This window comes from Lichenostomus cassidix, chromosome 3, assembly GCF_008360975.1.
Source record: "Lichenostomus cassidix isolate B80296 chromosome 3, HeHo_3.0, whole genome shotgun sequence".
NCBI lineage: Eukaryota > Metazoa > Chordata > Aves > Passeriformes > Meliphagidae > Lichenostomus > Lichenostomus cassidix.
Genome location: NC_139483.1, coordinates 111,017,816 through 111,036,015, shown reverse-complemented (window position 1 = coordinate 111,036,015; position 18,200 = coordinate 111,017,816). Strand labels below are relative to the sequence as shown.

Below are 18,200 nucleotides of genomic sequence, written 5' to 3'. Positions count from 1 at the left end.
GATTCTCTGATTGTAGATTCTCTGATTGTGGATTCTTTGATTGTGGATTCTCTGATTGTGGATTCTCTGTGGATTCTCTGATTGTGGATTCTTTGATTGATTGTGGATTCTCTGATTGTGGATTATTTGATTGTGGATTCTTTGATTGTAGATTCTTTGATTGTGGATTCTCTGATTGTGGATTGTTTGATTGTAGATTCTTTGATTGTGGATTCTTTGATTGTGGATTCTTTGATTGATTGTGGATTCTTTGATTGATTGTGGATTCTCTGATTGTGGATTCTCTGATTGTGGATTCTTTGATTGTGGATTCTCTGATTGTGGATTCTTTGATTGTGGATTCTCTGATTGTGGATTCTCTGTGGATTCTCTGGTTGTAGATTCTTTGATTTTAGATTCTCTGATTGTGGATTCTCTGATTGTGGATTCTTTGATTGTGGATTCTTTGATTGTGGATTCTTTTTGATTGTGGATTCTTTGATTGTGGATTCTTTGATTATTGTGGATTCTCTGTGGATTCTCTGATTGTGGATTCTCTGATTGTGGATTCTCTGTGGATTCTCTGATTGTGGATTCTTTGATTGTGGATTCTCTGATTGTGGATTCTCTGTGGATTCTCTGGTTGTAGATTCTTTGATTTTAGATTCTTTGATTGTGGATTCTTTGTGGATTCTCTGATTGTAGATTCTCTGATTGTGGATTCTCTGATTGTGGATTCTTTGATTGATTGTAGATTCTCTGATTGTGGATTATTTGATTGTAGATTCTTTGATTGTGGATTCTCTGATTGTGGATTCTCTGATTGTGGATTCTTTGATTGTGGATTATTTGATTGTGGATTCTTTGATTGATTGTGGATTCTTTGATTGATTGTAGATTCTCTGATTGTAGATTCTGTGATTGTGGATTCTCTGATTGTGGATTATTTGATTGTAGATTCTCTGATTGTGGATTCTTTGTGGATTCTTTGATTGTGGATTCTTTGATTGATTGTGGATTCTCTGTGGATTCTCTGATTGTGGATTCTCTGATTGTGAATTCTTTGATTGATTGTGGATTTTTTGATTGTGGATTATTTGATTGATTGTGGATTCTTTGATTGTGGATTATTTGATTGATTGTGGATTCTTTGTGGATTCTCTCATTGTGGATTATTTGATTGATTGTGGATTCTTTGATTATGGATTCTTTGATTGTGGATTATTTGATTGTGGATTCTCTGATTGTGGATTCTTTGATTGTGGATTCTTTGATTGTGGATTCTTTGTGGATTCTTTGATTGTGGATTCTTTGATTGATTGTGGATTCTCTGTGGATTCTCTGATTGTGGATTCTCTGATTGTGAATTCTTTGATTGATTGTGGATTCTTTGATTGTGGATTCTTTGATTGTGGATTCTTTGATTGATTGTGGATTGTTTGATTGTGGATTCTTTGATTGTGGATTATTTGATTGATTGTGGATTCTTTGATTGTGGATTCTTTGTAGATTCTTTGATTGTGGATTATTTGTAGATTCTTTGATTGTGGATTCTCTGATTGTGGATTCTTTGATTGATTGTAGATTCTCTGATTGATTGTAGATTCTTTGATTGTGGATTCTCTGTAGATTCTCTGATTGTGGATTCTCTGATTGTGGATTATTTGATTGTGGATTATTTGATTATGGATTCTTTGATTGATTGTGAATTCTCTGATTGTGGATTCTCTGATTGTGGATTCTCTGATTGTGGATTCTCTGATTGTGGATTCTTTGATTGTGGATTCTTTGATTGTGGATTGTTTGATTGTGGATTCTTTGATTGATTGTGGATTATTTGATTGTGGATTCTTTGATTGTGGATTCTTTGATTGATTGTGGATTCTTTGATTGATTGTAGATTCTCTGATTGTAGATTCTGTGATTGTGGATTCTCTGATTGTGGATTCTCTGATTGTGGATTCTTTGATTGTGGATTCTTTGTGGATTCTTTATTGTGGATTCTTTGATTGATTGTGGATTATTTGATTGATTGTAGATTCTCTGTGGATTCTTTGTGGATTCTTTGATTGTGGATTCTCTGATTGTGGATTCTTTGATTGATTGTGGATTCTCTGATTGTGGATTATTTGATTGATTGTGGATTCTCTGATTGTGGATTATTTGATTGATTGTGGATTCTTTGATTGTGGATTATTTGATTGATTGTGGATTCTCTGATTGTGGATTCTTTGATTGATTGTGGATTCTTTGATTGATTGTGGATTCTTTGATTGTGGATTCTTTGATTGTAGATTCTTTGATTGTGGATTCTTTGATTGTGGATTATTTGATTGTGGATTCTTTGTGGATTCTCTGATTGTGGATTCTTTGATTGATTGTAGATTCTCTGATTGTGGATTATTTGATTGTGGATTCTTTGACTGATTGTGGATTCTTTGATTGATTGTGGATTCTTTGATTGTGGATTATTTGATTGTGGATTCTCTGATTGTGGATTCTCTGACTGTAGATTCTCTGATTGTAGATTCTCTGATTGTGGATTCTTTGTGGATTCTTTGATTGTGGATTCTTTGATTGATTGTGGATTCTCTGATTGTGGATTCTCTGATTTTAGCTTATTTCCACAGTTTCTGTTATAATGAGCAATATTTTCTGTCAGTGTTTGGGGCAGGAGCAGTTTCAGGCTCTGACACACCCTCAGCTCCTGGCTGATCCTGGTGCTCCAGTGGGAATTTTGGGGTTGGGAGGGAGAATTCCCAGTTTGGGGAGGTTTGGGATGAACTGGAGGGTCTGGAGGAGAGTCCAGGTGGGCAGGAGGAGAGAACTGGGAAGAGAAGGAGAGAAAATCCTGTTAAAATCCTGTTAAAATCCTAAAAAAATCCTAAAAATCCTATTAAAATGCAAAAAAAATCCTATTAATATCCTAAAAATTTCTAAAAAAATCCTTACAAAATTTCTTTTAAAATCCTTAAAAAATCCTATTAAAATCCTAAAAAAACCTATTAAAATCAAAAAAAATCCTTTAAAAGTCCTAAAAAAATCCTAAAAAAACCTATTAAAATAAAAAAAAATCCTAAAATGTCCTAAAACAAATCCTAAAAAAATCCTATTAAAATCCTATTGAAAATCCTAAAAAAAATCCTTAAAAAATCCTTAAAATCCTATTAAAATCCTATTGAAAATCCTAAAAAAATCCTAAAAATCCTAAAAAAATCCTAAGAAAATCCTAAAAAAATCCTATTAAAATCCTATTAAAATCCTAAAAAAGCCTAAAAATCCTATTAAAATCCAAAAAAAATCTATTAAAATCCTAAAAAATCCCAAAACAACCTATTAAAATCCTATTAAAATCTATTGAAAATCCTAAAAAATCCTAAAAAATCTAAAAATTCCTAAGAAAATCCTAAAAAATCCTAAAAAAATCATATTAAAATCCTATTGAAAATCCTAAAAAAATCCTAAAAACATCCTATTAAAATCCTATTGAAAATCCTAAAAAAATCCTAAAAAATCCTAAAAAAATCCTATAAAATCCTATTAAAATCCAAACAAAAATCCTAATAAAACCCCTGTTAAAATCTTTTAAAAATCCTATTAAAATCCTAATAAAATCCTATCAAAATTCTATTAAAATCCTATTAAAATCCCAGTCAAATCCTATTAAAATCCTAAAAAATACCTGCTCTCTTCTTCCTCTCAGCCTTCCTGCTCAGATCCGTTTTTCCTCTTCCCTTCCTCCTCCTGCAGAGCAAAACACAAAATGTCCTGAAATTCCCTGAGAAATCCACAAATTCCATGAGAAACCCATAAATAATAAATCATAAATTCATTAATCCATGAATCATGAACCCATAAATTAATAAATTAATAAATAAATCCATAAATTCGTAAATCCATAAATCATCAATCCGTAAAACTGAACATTCATGAATCCTAAATCCATGAATCCATTAATCACAAACCCATCAATTCATAAATCATAATTCATAAATCCGTAAATTCACAAATTCAGAAATTCAGAAATCATAAATCCATAAATCATAAAAAATCCATAAATCATAATTCCATAAATTCATAAATAATCCATAAATCATAAAACCATAAATCCATCAATTCATAATCACAAATCATAAACCCATAAATCCATAAATTCCTACATCATAAATCCATAAATCATAAATCCATAAATTCATAAATCATAAATCCATAAATCATAAATCCATAAATTCATAAATCATAAATCCAGAAATCCATAAATCATAATTCCATAAATTCATAAATCATAAATCCAGAAATCCATAAATCATAAATCCATAAATTCATAAATCATAAATCCAGAAATTCATAAATAATAAATCCATAAATCACAAATTCATAAATCCATAAATCATAAACTCATAAATCCAGAAATTCAGAAATCCATACATTCATAAATAATAAATCATAAACCCATAAATCCATAAATCATAAATCCATAAAACTGAAAATTCATAAATCATAAATTCATAAATCCATAAATCCATAAATTCATAAATCCATAAATCATAAATCCATGAATCCATAAATTCAGAAATCATAAACCCATAAATCCATAAATTCAGAAATTCATAAATTCATAAATAATAAATCATAAATCCAGAAATTCAGAAATCATAAATAATAAACCCACAAATCCATAAATTCAGAAATCAGAAATAATAAATCCATAAATCATAAATCCATCAATCCATAAATCATAAACCCATAAATCATAAATCCATAAATTCATTGATCATAAACTCATAAATCATAAATCCTTAAATCCATAAATCATAAATCCATAAATCCATAAATTCATAAATCCATAAATCCATAAATTATAAATCCATAAATCATAAACCCATAAATTCAGAAATCATAAATCAGAACTCCAGAAATCCATAAATTCAGAAATTCAGAAATCATAAATCCATAAATTCAGAAATCATAAATCCATAAATCCATAAATCATAAATCCATAAATTCACATATCATAAATCCATAAATTCAGAAATCATAAATCCATAAATTCATAAATCATAAACCCATAAATCATAAATCAAAAATCCATAAATCCATAAATTCAGAAATCATAAACTGATAAATCATAAATAAAAAATCCATAAATTCATTAATTCATAAATAATAAATCATAAATCCAGAAATCATAAATAATAAACCCATAAATCCATCAATTCATAAATCAAAAAATCCATTAATCATAAATTATAAATTCATAAAATATAAATCCATAAATCATAAACCCATAAATCCAGAAATCCATAAATCATAAACCCATAAATTCAAAAATTCATAATTTCATAAATCCATAAATCATAAGCCCATAAATCCATAAATTCATAAATCAAAAATCCATAAATTCATAAATCAAAAACCATAAATTCATAAATCCATAAACCCATAAATTCATAAACCATAAATCCATAAATCATAAACCCATAAATAAAAAAATCCATAAATTCACAAATCCTAAATCCATAAATTCCCAAATCCTAAATCCATAAATTCCCAAATCCTGAATCCATAAATTCCTTGACAAAACCACAAATCCATAAATCACAAATCCTCTCCCAGATTCCCTTTTTTGGCAAATTTGGGAATTCATTTCCAGTTTTTCAGGCTCTGATTTTGCACAGATTTCATTCCTCCTGATATTCATTTTACACCAAGATTTTGTCCTCGAGCTGCAGGAAGATCCAAAAATATAGAGATTTTTGGATCCAAAAAATCCAAATTTTTGGATCCAAAAAATCTGAGATTTTTGGGTCCAAAAAATCCAAATTTTTGAATCCAAAATCTGAGGTTTTTCGGTCCAAAAAATCCAAATTTTTGGATGCAAAATCTGAGATTTTTTTAGATCCAAAAAATCCAAATTTTCGGATCCAAAATCTGAGATTTTTGGACCCAAAGAAATCCAAATTTTTGGACCAAAAGCTGAGATTTTTTGGAAGCAAAAAATCCAAACTTTTAGATCCAAAATTTGAGATTTTTGGGTCCAAAAAATCCAAATTTTTGGATGCAAAATCTGAGATTTTTAGATCCAAAAAATCCAAATTTTGGGATCAAAAATCTGAGATTTTTGGATCCAAAAAATCCAAACTTTTGGATGCAAAATCTGAGATTTTTAGATCCAAAAAATTCAAATTTTGGGATCGAAAATCTGAGATTTTTTTGGATCCAAAAAAATCCAAATTTTTGGATGTAAACTCTGAGATTTTTGGTTTCAAAAAATCCAGACTTTTGGATGCAAAATCTGAGATTTTTGGATACAAAAAAATCCAAATTTCTGGATCCAAAATCTGAGATTTTTTGATCTAAAAAATCCAAATGTTTGAATCCAAAATCTGGGATTTTTGGGTCCAAAAAATCCAAATTTTTTGATCCAAAATCTGGGATTTTTGAGTCCAAAAACCACAAATTGTTGGAACCAAAATCTGAGATTTTTGGATCCAAAAAATCCAAATTTTTGGATGCAACATCTGAGATTTTTGGATCCAAAAAAATCCAAATTTTGGGATCCAAACTCTGAGATGTTTGTTTTCAAAAAATCCAAACTTTTGGATGCAAAATCTGAGATTTTTGGATCCAAAAAATCCAAATTTTGGGATCCAAAATCTGAGATTTTTGGGTGCAAAAAAATCCAAATTTTTGGATGCAAAATCTGAGATTTTTAGATCCAAAAAATTCAAATTTTTGGATCCAAAATCTGAGATTTTTTAATGTAAAAAATCCAAATTTTTGGATCCAAAATCTGAGATTTTTGGATGCAAAAATTCAAAATTTTTTGATCCAAAATCTGGGATTTTTAGGTCCAAAAACCACAAATTTTTGGATGCAAAATCTGAGATTTTTGGATCCAAAAAATCCAAATTTTGGGATCCAAAATCTGAGATTTTTGGATCCAAAAAATCCAAATTTTTGGACCAAAAGCTGAGATTTTTTGGAAGCAAAAAATCCAAAATTTTAGATCCAAAATCTGAGATTTTTGGATGCAAAAAATCCAAATTTTGGGATCCAAAATCTGGGATTTTTGGGTCCAAAAACCACAAATTTTTGGATCCAAAATCTGAGATTTTTGGGTGCAAAAAATTCAAATTTTGGGATCGAAAATCTGAGATTTTTTTGGATCCAAAAAATCCAAATTTTTGGATGCAAAATCTGAGATTTTTTGGATCCAGAAATTCCAGATTTTTTTGATTTTAAAAATCCACATTTTTGGATCCAAAATCTGGGATTTTTGGATTCAGAAAATCCAAATTTTTGGATCCGAAAGCTGAGATTTTTTGGATCCAAAAATCAGGAGATTTTTCTCCCTGCTCTGAGGATATTCCCAAAAATACAGATTTTTCTCCCTGCTCCAAGGATGTTCCCAATCCCTCAATAGCAGCGTGGAAGAAAAAGGTGGAAAACACAACCCAGAGCACAGTGGGAGAAATTTTGGGAATGGCAGCGATGGAAAAGATGAAAAAAGGTGAAAAACTCACAGAAATTACATGAGAAAATCCTAAACCTCACTGAAAATCCTAAACCTCACAGAAAATCCTAAACCTCACAGAAACTACACAAGAAAATCCTAAACCCTACAGAAATTATATGAGGAAATCCTAAACCTCACAGAAAATCCTAAACCTCATAGAAATGGGATAAGAAAATCCTAAACCTCCCAGAAAATCCTAAACCTCAGAGAAACAGAATGAAAAAAATCCTAAACCTCATAGAAACAGCAGGAGAAAATCCTAAACCTCACAGAAAATCCTAAACCTCACAGAAACAGGATAAGAAAATCCTAAACCTCCCAGAAACAACTTGAGAAAATCCTAAACCTCACAGAAAATCCTAAACCTCACAGAAAATCTTAAACCTCATAGAAATGACACAGGAGAATCCTAAACTTCACAGAAATGGCAAGAGAAAATCCTAAACCTCCTAGAAATGGAACAAGAAAATCCTAAAATTCAGAGAAACGGCATGAGAAGATCCTAAACCTCAAAGAAATGGAACAAGAAAATCCTAAACCTCACAGAAACGGCAAGAGAAAATCCTAAACCTCACAGAAATTACATGAGAAAATCCTAAACCTCACAGAAATGGCACAAGAAAATCCTAAACCTCACAGGAATGGCATGAGAAAATCCTAAACCTCACAGAAACAGCATGAGAACATCAGAAATGACATGAGAAAATCCTAAACCTCTGAGAAATTATATGACAAAATCCTAAACCTCACAGAAAATCCTAAACCTCACAAAAACAGCAGGAGAAAATCGTAAACCTCATAGAAATGGCACAAGAAAATCCTAAACCTCACAGAAAATCCTAAACCTCACAGAAATTACACGAGAAAATCCTAAACCTCACAGAAATGGAACAAGAAAATCCTAAACCTCACAGAAAATCCTAAACCTCATAGAAATGGGATAAGAAAATCCTAAACCTCCCAGAAAATCCTAAACCTCAGAGAAACAGAATGAAAAAATCCTAAACCTCACAGAAACAGCAAGAGAAAATCCTAAACCTCACAGAAACAGAATGAGAAAATCTTAAACCTCACAGAAATTATATGAGGAAATCCTAAACCTCACAGAAAATCCTAAACCTCACAGAAATGGGATGAGAAAATCCTAAACCTCACAGAAAATCCTAAACCTCATAGAAACGGCATGAGAAAATCAGAAATGGCACAAGAAAATCCTAAACTTCACAGAAGTTATATGAGAAAATCCTAAACTTCACGGAAATGACACGAGAAAATCCTAAACCTCACAGAAACAGCATGAGAAAATCCTAACCTCACAGAAAATCCTAAACCTCACAGAAAATCCTAAACCTCACAGAAACGGGATAAGAAAATCCTAAACCTCATAGAAATGGAATAAGAAAATCCTAAGCCTCACAGAAAATCCTAAACCTCACAGAAAAGGCACAGAAGAATCCTAAACCTCACAGAAACAGAGTGAGAAAATCCTAAACCTCATAGAAACAGCAGGAGAAAATCCTAAACCTCATAGAAATTACACAAGAAAATCCTAAACCTCACAGAAACAACTTGAGAAAATCCTAAACCTCACAGAAAATCTTAAACCTCACGGAAATGGCACAAGAAATCTTAAACCTCACGGAAAATCCTAAACCTCACAGAAATCCTAAACCTCAGAGAAATTACATGAGAAAATCCTAAACCTCACAGAAATGGAACAAGAAAATCCTAAACCTCCTAGAAAATCCTAAACCTCCCAGAAAATCCTAAACCTCCCAGAAACGACACGAGAAAATCCTAAACCCCGCAGAAACCTGATCTGTCACACAAACCCATCGAGCACAACTGGGAAATAACCACAAATACCTAATAGCTCAGGAGGAATTCTGTAGGAAAATTGGGTTAAAACCCCAAAGCCCTTGACCCCAAAACCCCAAAGCCCTTGACCCCAAAACCCCAAAGACCTTGACCCCAAAAACCCCAAAGCCCTTGACCCCAAATCGGTGTCAGAGTTTGGGAACATCCCACAGAAATAGGGTGAGGTGGAAACTGAGCTCTTTGAAGTTCAGCAGCAGCCCAGGAGCAGAGGACGCGGATTAGGGTGATTCATAAAGGGATTTTTCTGGCAGGGAGCTGCTGAGAAAATTCCCTGGAGCAGCCTGGAGGGGCTGTGGGGCCAGCAGGGCAGGAGGAAATCCTAAAGCTCAGAGAGACGGCGTGAGAAAATCCTAAAGCTCACAGAAATTATATGAGAAAATCCTAAACCTCACAGAAATTACATGAGAAAATCCTAAACCTCACAGAAATGACATGAGAAAATCCTAAACCTCACAGAAAACAGAATGAGAAAATCTTAAACCTCACAGAAAATCCTAAAGCTCAGAGAAACGGCGTGAGAAAATCCTAAAATTCACAGAAAATCCTAAACCTCACAGAAAATCCTAAACCTCACAGAAACTGAATGAGAATATCCTAAATCTCATAGAAATTACATTAGTAAATCCTAAACCTCACAGAAAATCCTAAGCCTCACAGAAAATCCTAAACCTGACAGAAATTACATGAGACAATCCTAAACCTGACAGAAACGACATGAGAAAATCCTAAACCTCACAGAAATGGCAAAGGAGAATCCTAAACCTCACAGAAAATCCTAAACCTCACAGAAACGGCGTGAGAAAATCCTAAACCTCACAGAAATTATATGAGAAAATCCTAAACCTCACAGAAATTATATGAGAAAATCCTAAACCTCACAGAAATTATATGAGAAAATCCTAAACCTCACAGAAAATCCTAAACCTCACAGAAACTATATACGAAAAAATCCTAAACCTCAGAGAAACGACATGAGAAAATCCTAAACCTCACAGAAACAGCTTGAGAAAATCCTAAACCTCATAGAAATTATAAGAGAAAATCCTAAACCTCACAAAAATGGCATGAGAAAATCCTAAACCTCATAGAAACAGAATGAGAAAATCCTAAAATTCAGAGAAACAGCATGAGAAAATCCTAAATTTCACAGAAAATCCTAAACCTCACAGAAAATCCTAAACCTCAGAGAAACAGGATGAGAAAATCCTAAACCTCACAGAAATTACATGAGAAAATCCTAAACCTCACAGAAAATCCTAAACCTCACAGAAATGGGATAAGAAAATCCTAAACCTCACAGAAAATCCTAAACCTCAGAGAAACAGGATGAGAAAATCTTAAAATTCACAGAAACGGCGTGAGAAAATCCTAAACCTCAGAGAAATTACATGAGAAAATCCTAAACCTCACTGAAAATCCTAAGCCTCACAGAAAATCCTAAACCTGACAGAAATTACATGAGAAAATCCTAAACCTCACAGAAAATCCTAAACCTCACAGAAATTGAATGAGAAAATCCTGTTTTGGGAATGGCAGAGATGGAAAAGATGAAAAAAGATGAAAAAACCCAATTTCCTCTCCCAAATTCCCTTTTTGGCAAGTTTGGGAATTCCCTCCCATCGTTTCAGGCTCTGATTTTGCGCAGATTTCATTCCTCCTGATATCCTTTTTACACCAAGATTTTGTTCTTGAGCTGCAGGAAGATCCAAAAATACAGAGATTTTTATCCCTGCTGTGAGAATAATTTTTTTTTAATTTAATAAAAAATTTTATAAAAAATTAATAAAAATTTTATAAAAAATTATTAAATTTTAAATAAAAATTAAATTAAAGGTAGTAAAAATTAATAAAAATTAATGAAAATTTAATAAGAATTTAATAAAAATAATAAAATTTTATTAAAAATTTAATAAAAAGAATTAAAATTTCAATAAAAGTTTAATCCCATTGGGAAAGAACTCCCAAAATGTTTGGCCAAACAATTTCTGGGCTGATTGTTCTCCTCAGGGATAATCTGAGATATTTCCTCATCGCTGCTCTGCTGGTTCCCAAGGGTTTTGTTGGCACAGCAGGGAGGAATATCAGAAAGAGAAACAGAAAAGATTTGGAAAATCAGAAAGAGGAAACAGAAAAGGAAACAGGAAGATTTGGAAAATCAGAAACAGAAAAGGAAACAGGAAGATTTGGAAAATCAGAAATAGAAGAGAAAACAGGAAGATTTGGAAAATCAGAAAGAGGAAACAGAAAAGGATTTGGAAAATCAGAAACAGAAAAGGAAACAGAAAAGATTTGGAAAATCAGAAACAGAAAAGGAAACAGAAAAGATTTGGAAAATCAGAAACAGAAAAGGAAACAGAAAAGATTTGGAAAATCAGAAACAGAAAAGGAAACAGAAAGATTTGGAAAATCAGAAACAGAAAAGGAAACAGAAAGATTTGGAAAATCAGAAACAGAAAAGGAAACAGAAAAGATTTGGAAAATCAGAAACAGAAAAGGAAACAGAAAGATTTGGAAAATCAGAAAGAGAAACAGAAAACAGAAAGATTTGGAAAATCAGAAAGAGAAACAGAAAGATTTGGAAAAACAGAAACAGAAAACAGAAAGATTTGGAAAATCAGAAACAGAAGCAGAAAGATTTGGAAAATCAGAAACAGAAAACAGAAAGATTTGGAAAATCAGAAAACAGAAAGATTTGGAAAATCAGAAAGAGAAACAGAAAGATCTGGAAAACCTGCAGATGTGACAAAGGCAAACATGGTGTGTTTCTCACAGAAATCCCCACAAAACTCTGCTTTTTGGGATGAAATTCCTTTCTTTTCCCAGCAGATGATCCTGGAGTGAGGGAAGCAGGCATTTAATTTTTTAAATTTTTAAAATTTTTTTTTAAATTTTTTAAAAATTTTTTTTAAATCTCCAGCAACCCCTTGGTCTAATTCCTGCCATTCCAGCTCTGTGACGTCCTGCAGGATTTCCAGCTGGAAGGACTCAAAGCAGTGGAAGCTGCAGCCACAGTTTGACCGAAATTGATCCCAAAAAAACCCCGAAAAAGGAGGAAAGTGGGTTTGCAGCCAGCTGGCTGAACAGGCAGAGAGAGGATGGAGAGGGAATGGGAAATCCTGTGGGGAAGGGAAGGGAATGGAATGGAATGGAATGGAATGGGATGGAATGGGATGGAATGGAGTGGAATGGAATGGAGTGGAATGGAGTGGAATGGAATGGAATGGAATGGAATGGAATGGAATGGAATGGAATGGAGTGGAATGGAATGGAATGGAGTGGAATGGAATGGAGTGGAATGGCATGGAATGGAATGGAATGGAACGCCATGGAATGGAATGGCATGGAATGGAATGGAATGGGATGGAATGGAAAGGAAAGGAATGGAATGGAGTGGAATGGAATGGAATGGAGTGGAATGGAGTGGAAAGGAAAGGAATGGAATGTAGTGGAAGGGAATGGGATGGAATGGAATGGGATGGAATGGAAAGGAATGGAGTGGAGTGGAGTGGAATGGAATGGGGTGGCATGGCATGGAGTGGAATGGAATGGGATGGAATGGAGTGGAATGGGATGGAAATGGAATGGGATGGAGTGGAGTGGAGTGGAATGGAATGTAATGGAATGGAATGGAGTGGAATGGAATGGAATGGAATGGGATGGAAATGGAATGGAATGGAGTGGAATGGAATGGAATGGAGTGGAATGGAATGGAATGGAATGGGATGGAATGGAATGGAGTGGAATGGAATGGAATGGGATGGAATGGAATGGAATGGAGTGGAATGGAATGGAGTGGAATGGAATGGGATGGAATGGAGTGGAATGGAATGGAATGGAATGGAATGGAGTGGAATGGAATGGAATGGAATGGAATGGAGTGGAATGGAATGGAAAGGAATGGTGTGGAATGGAGTGGAATGGAATGGAATGGAATGGAGTGGAATGGAATGGAATGGAATGGGATGGAAATGGAACGGGATGGAGTGGAGTGGAGTGGAGTGGAGTGGAGTGGAATGGAATGGAATGGCATGGCATGGAGTGGGATGGAGTGGAATGGAATGGAATGGAATGGAATGGAATGGGATGGAGTGGAGTGGAGTGGAATGGAATGTAAGGGAATGGAATGGAGTGGAATGGAGTGGAATGGAGTGGAATAGAGTGGGATGGAATGGAATGGAATGGGATGGAAATGGAACGGGATGGAGTGGAGTGGAGTGGAATGGAATGGAATGGCATGGCATGGAGTGGAATGGGATGGAATGGAATGGAATGGAATGGAGTGGGATGGAGTGGAATGGAATGGAATGGAATGGGATGGAATGGAATGGAATGGAATGGGATGGAGTGGAATGGAGTGGAATGGAATGGAAAGGAATGGAAGGGAATGGAGTGGAATGGAATGGAATGGAGTGGAATGGGATGGAGTGGAATGGAGTGGAATGGAATGGAATGGAATGGAATGGAAAGGAATGGAAGGGAATGGAGTGGAATGGAATGGAATGGAGTGGAATGGGATGGAGTGGAATGGAGTGGAATGGGGTGGAATGGAATGGAATGGAATGGAATGGAATGGAATGGAATAGAGTAGAATGGGAATGGAATGGAATGGAGTGGAATGGAAAGGAAAAAGGAAAGGAAAAGAAAGGAAAAAGGAAAGGAAAAAGGAGGAAAGGAGAAGGGAGAAGAGAGAGGAGAGAAGAAAGGAAAGGAGGAAGGAAAGGAGAAAGGGAAGTTTCAGGGAAGGAAAGAAGAAAGAGGAAAGAAGAAAGAGGAAAGGAAAGGAAAGGAATGGAAAGGAAAGGGGAAAGGAAAGGGGAACGGAAAAAGGAAAGGAAAATTTCAGGAAAGTTTCAGGAAAGGGACGGGAAGGGAAGGAAAAAGGAAAGAGGAGAGGAAAGGAATAAGGAGGAAAGGAGAAAGGAGAAGAGAAAGGACAGGAGAAAGTAAAGGAGAAAGGAAAGGAGAAAGGGAAGTTTCAGGGATGTTTCAGGAAAGGAAAGGAAAGGACAGGAAAAAGGAGGAAAGGAAAGGAAAGGAAAGGAAAGGAAAGGAAAGGAAAGGGGAAAGGAAAAAGGAAAAAGTTCAGTTCAAAAAAGCTCTTACACCTGCCTGGCGTGCTCGCAGGGGTCACAGTTGTCCAGGTAGTTGTAGCGGATGGTGTCGGTGGGATTCCTGTCGGCTGAACGCCAGGGAGGGAGTTCCTTTTTCCCCCTGGCTGCTCCCCCTCCTGCCACGGGAATTGTCCTCTCTGGGGTGTTGCTTTTCACTGGCTGCACGTCAATGACGATGAACTCGTCCTTGGAAGGAGTCTGAATGTGAGAGATGAAAGGAGAAAATCGCTTTTAGCCCGCGGTGAGAACCAGGCTGGCCTGAATTTGGAGTTAATAATTGGGAATTAACTCAGAATTGCTGTCTGTGGTCTCCATTAGGGTTGGAATGAGATGAGCTTTAAGGTCCTTTTTAACCCAAACCATGCTGTGCTCCTCCTGTCAGGAGAACAAATAAACCAAACAAATAAACCTGGAAAATGTCGGGAAATAAGTGTTTATTTGTTGAACTCTGGTGGTAAAAGTGAAATCCTGACCAGGGACAATCCTGCCATGGGAAAATTAATTATTATTGACCAGAAAGAGGCTCTGCTTGATCCCATAACCCACATTAGGATTTCAATTTTAAACATTTTAACCTGAGATGAATCATCCAGTGGGGGAAATTTCCTTCAAACCACAGGGCTGAGCTCTGAATTCAGAGCAGGAGGATCCCAAAACCATCAGGAGGCAGAACCAACCCTAATCTCCATTAGGGTTGGAATGAGATGAGCTTTAAGGTCCTTTTTAACCCAAACCATGCTGTGCTCCTCCTGTCAGGAGAGCAAATAAACCAAACAAATAAACCTGGAAAATGTCGGGAAATAAATGTTTATTTGTTTAACTCTGGTGGTAAAAGTGAAAACCTGACCAGGGACAATCCTGCCATGGGAAAATTAAAATTTTAAAATTAAAATTTTAAAGATTTTAACCTGAGATTAATCACCTTCTAGCCATCCTGTGGGGGAATTTCCTTCAAATCACAGGGCTGAGCTCTGAATTCAGAGCAGGAGGATCCCAAAACCATCAGGAGGCAGAACCAACCCTAATCTCCATTAGGGTTGGAATGAGATGAGCTTTAAGGTCCTTTTTAACCCAAACCATGCTGTGCTTCTCCTGTCAGGAGAACAAATAAACCAAACAAATAAACCTGGAAAATGTCAGGTTTTATTTGTTGAACTCTGGTGGTAAAAGTGAAATCCTGACCAGGGACAATCCTGCCATGGGAAAATTAATTATCATTGACCAGAAAGAGGCACTGCTTGATCCCATAACCCACATTAGGATTTCAATTTTAAAGATTTTAACCTGAGATTAATCACCTTCTAGCCATCCTGTGGGGGAATTTCCTTCCAATCACAGGGCTGAGCTCTGAATTCAGAGCAGGAGGATCCCAAACCCATCAGGAGGCAGAACCAACCCTAATCTCCATTAGGGTTGGAATGAGATGAGCTTTAAGGTCCTTTTTAACCCAAACCATGCTGTGCTCCTCCTGTCAGGAGAGCAAATAAACCAAACAAATACACCTGGAAAATGTTGGGAAATAAATGTTTATTTGTTGAACTGTGGTGGTAAAAGTGAAAACCTGATCAGGGACAATCCTGTCATGGGAAAATTAATTATTATTGACCAGAAAGAGGCAGTGGTTGATCCCATAACCCACATTAGGATTTCAATTTTAAACATTTTAACCCGAGATTAATCATCCTGTGGGGGAATTCCCTTCCAATCACAGGGCTGAGCTCTGAATTCAGAGCAGGAGGATCCCAAACCCACCAGGAGGCAGAACCAAACCCATTTCTCCCTCCTTTCTCACCCACCTTGGGCCTGGTGAGGCGCAGCTCCCTCACCATCTCGATGTAGTGTTTTTTCCAGACTCCCTGCTCGAAGGGTGTGGGGCAGAAGTTGAGGTACCACCCGAAACGGAGGCATTTCAGCATCCACAGCTGGTCCAGCTCGGCCAGGTGCTTCCAGTGCCAGCTCACCTGTGAATCGCCAGGGGAAAACCGCGGGGTTTGAGGCATTTCGAGATTTTGGGCACTGATTTCTGTGCTGGGGATGTAATTCCCACATGTCCTTCAATGAATTGGGGTTTTTGCACTGTTAATGCTCAATTTCAACCTTTGGTTAAACCATCTCAACCTTTGGTTAAACCATCTCAACCTCTGATTAAACCATTTCAACCTTTGGTTAAACCATTTCAACCTCTGGTTAAACCATTTCAACCTCTGATTAAACCATCTCAACCTTTCAAGGCCTTCTTGACAGCTCAGAATATTCTGTGATTCTGAGTCCTTTGATTCTGTGCTTCTCAGGCCTTCCCAGCTCAGGATATTCTGTGATTTTGAGTAATTTCTATTTTCTCCCTGCCTGGGAATGAGTTTCATCCACATGAAATGCTGGAAAAAGTTACCAAAACAAGGCTTAGCCGAGCTGAGATTTTAATATATTCCTAAATTATACAGAATATGACCAAGTGCAGCAATAATGTCACTGAGAGCTGAATTTATTGGTTCAAAACTACATCTCACAGCATTTTAGGGCATGCAAACTGGTATTTGGAGTCTCAACCACAGTGCTCCAAAGCCCATCTGTCATTTTCTGCCTCTCCACATCCAACACTTGACCCTCAGGCATTTTAAAGGATCTGTTTTCCTTCAAGGATCAAGTGTTGTTCTTTGCAGAAGCACAAGGCAGTATTTCTCAAAGAATTAAAGGCTCTGCACGCAGTGAAAAGTATTTTAGAGGAATGTGATTTTCAGGAAGTGCCAGGCTTCATTTTTGGGAATAATCACTTGAAAATGCCACATTTAAAACACTTCAGAACCGAGCAGCTAAAATTACTCTTCGCTTCCACAAATCTTGGCCAAGCTGTCCTAATTTAGGATCTGAAGAACAAACATCAGGCTGCTGAGTCAGAAGCCCTTTTATCTTCACCAAAAATCAGTGTTTTCCTATTTTTTTTAACAGTTTTGAGCTGGTTTTCTGAACCTTGGGCAGGTGTTGGTTTTTTTATTTCACCTGTGCACATCGGCAGAGGCTCCGTGGGTCCAGGAAGGAGAAGATGTACAAGGATAGGATTCGAGGGAGTTTTGTGGTGAAGTCCACAGCCTCGGTGGGAATTCGGGTTTGGAGCTGCTTGGCACAGAATTTCTGCTGGGAAAGCGAGCAGCGTTCCAGCAGATCCACCAGGATCCTCCTCCTCTGGCCGTCTGTCCACTTGTCAAACTGGAAAAGAGAAAAAAAAAGAAAATAAGAAAGAAAAATAAAAGGAGTTTCGGGGGGCAGAGGAACCGGAGATTCAGCTTCTTAAAATAAAAGGAGGCGAGGGTTTTATTAAAAAGTGCACAACCAGCAGCTTCTGGTGACTCACAGACTGCTGGGAATAAACAGAGAGGCGACATGAAAAGGAACTCTGAAGCCACGTAATGATTTCTAATCCTCAAAGGATGCAGCATGGCCTGGGATGATCCAGGATTCTCTTGGGCTTTAAAAGGATTTTTGCTCCCAGGACCAACTCGGGGCCTTGGCTTCCCTCAGGGAAAGGTGGAAACTCTTATGTGAGTTCACAGTAGGCCCAAAATTATGAACCTTTTGCTGATTATTTGCCTTTCCTGACACTTTCACAGCCCCCAGCTCTGCAATCTCAGAGTATCTCACAATTTGTGAAGTATTTCCCCTCACAATTTATAAAATTTTCCCTCACAAAACCCACCGCACAGGGGAGAAATCCCCAT

General features: G+C 36.1%; 1 protein-coding gene across 1 annotated transcript; it reads right to left on the bottom strand.

Moving 5' to 3' along the window:
- Window positions 1-2,615: 2,615 nt before the first annotated feature.
- On the bottom strand, window positions 2,616-18,200 carry FBXO16 (F-box protein 16). Its single transcript, XM_085056781.1, has 6 exons — window positions 18,179-18,200; window positions 17,485-17,771; window positions 16,284-16,448; window positions 14,480-14,685; window positions 3,662-3,723; window positions 2,616-2,806 (listed from the first exon to the last, which is right to left on the bottom strand). The coding sequence occupies exons 1-6, from the start codon at window positions 18,198-18,200 to the stop codon at window positions 2,616-2,618; spliced, it is 933 nt and encodes a 310-aa protein (XP_084912907.1).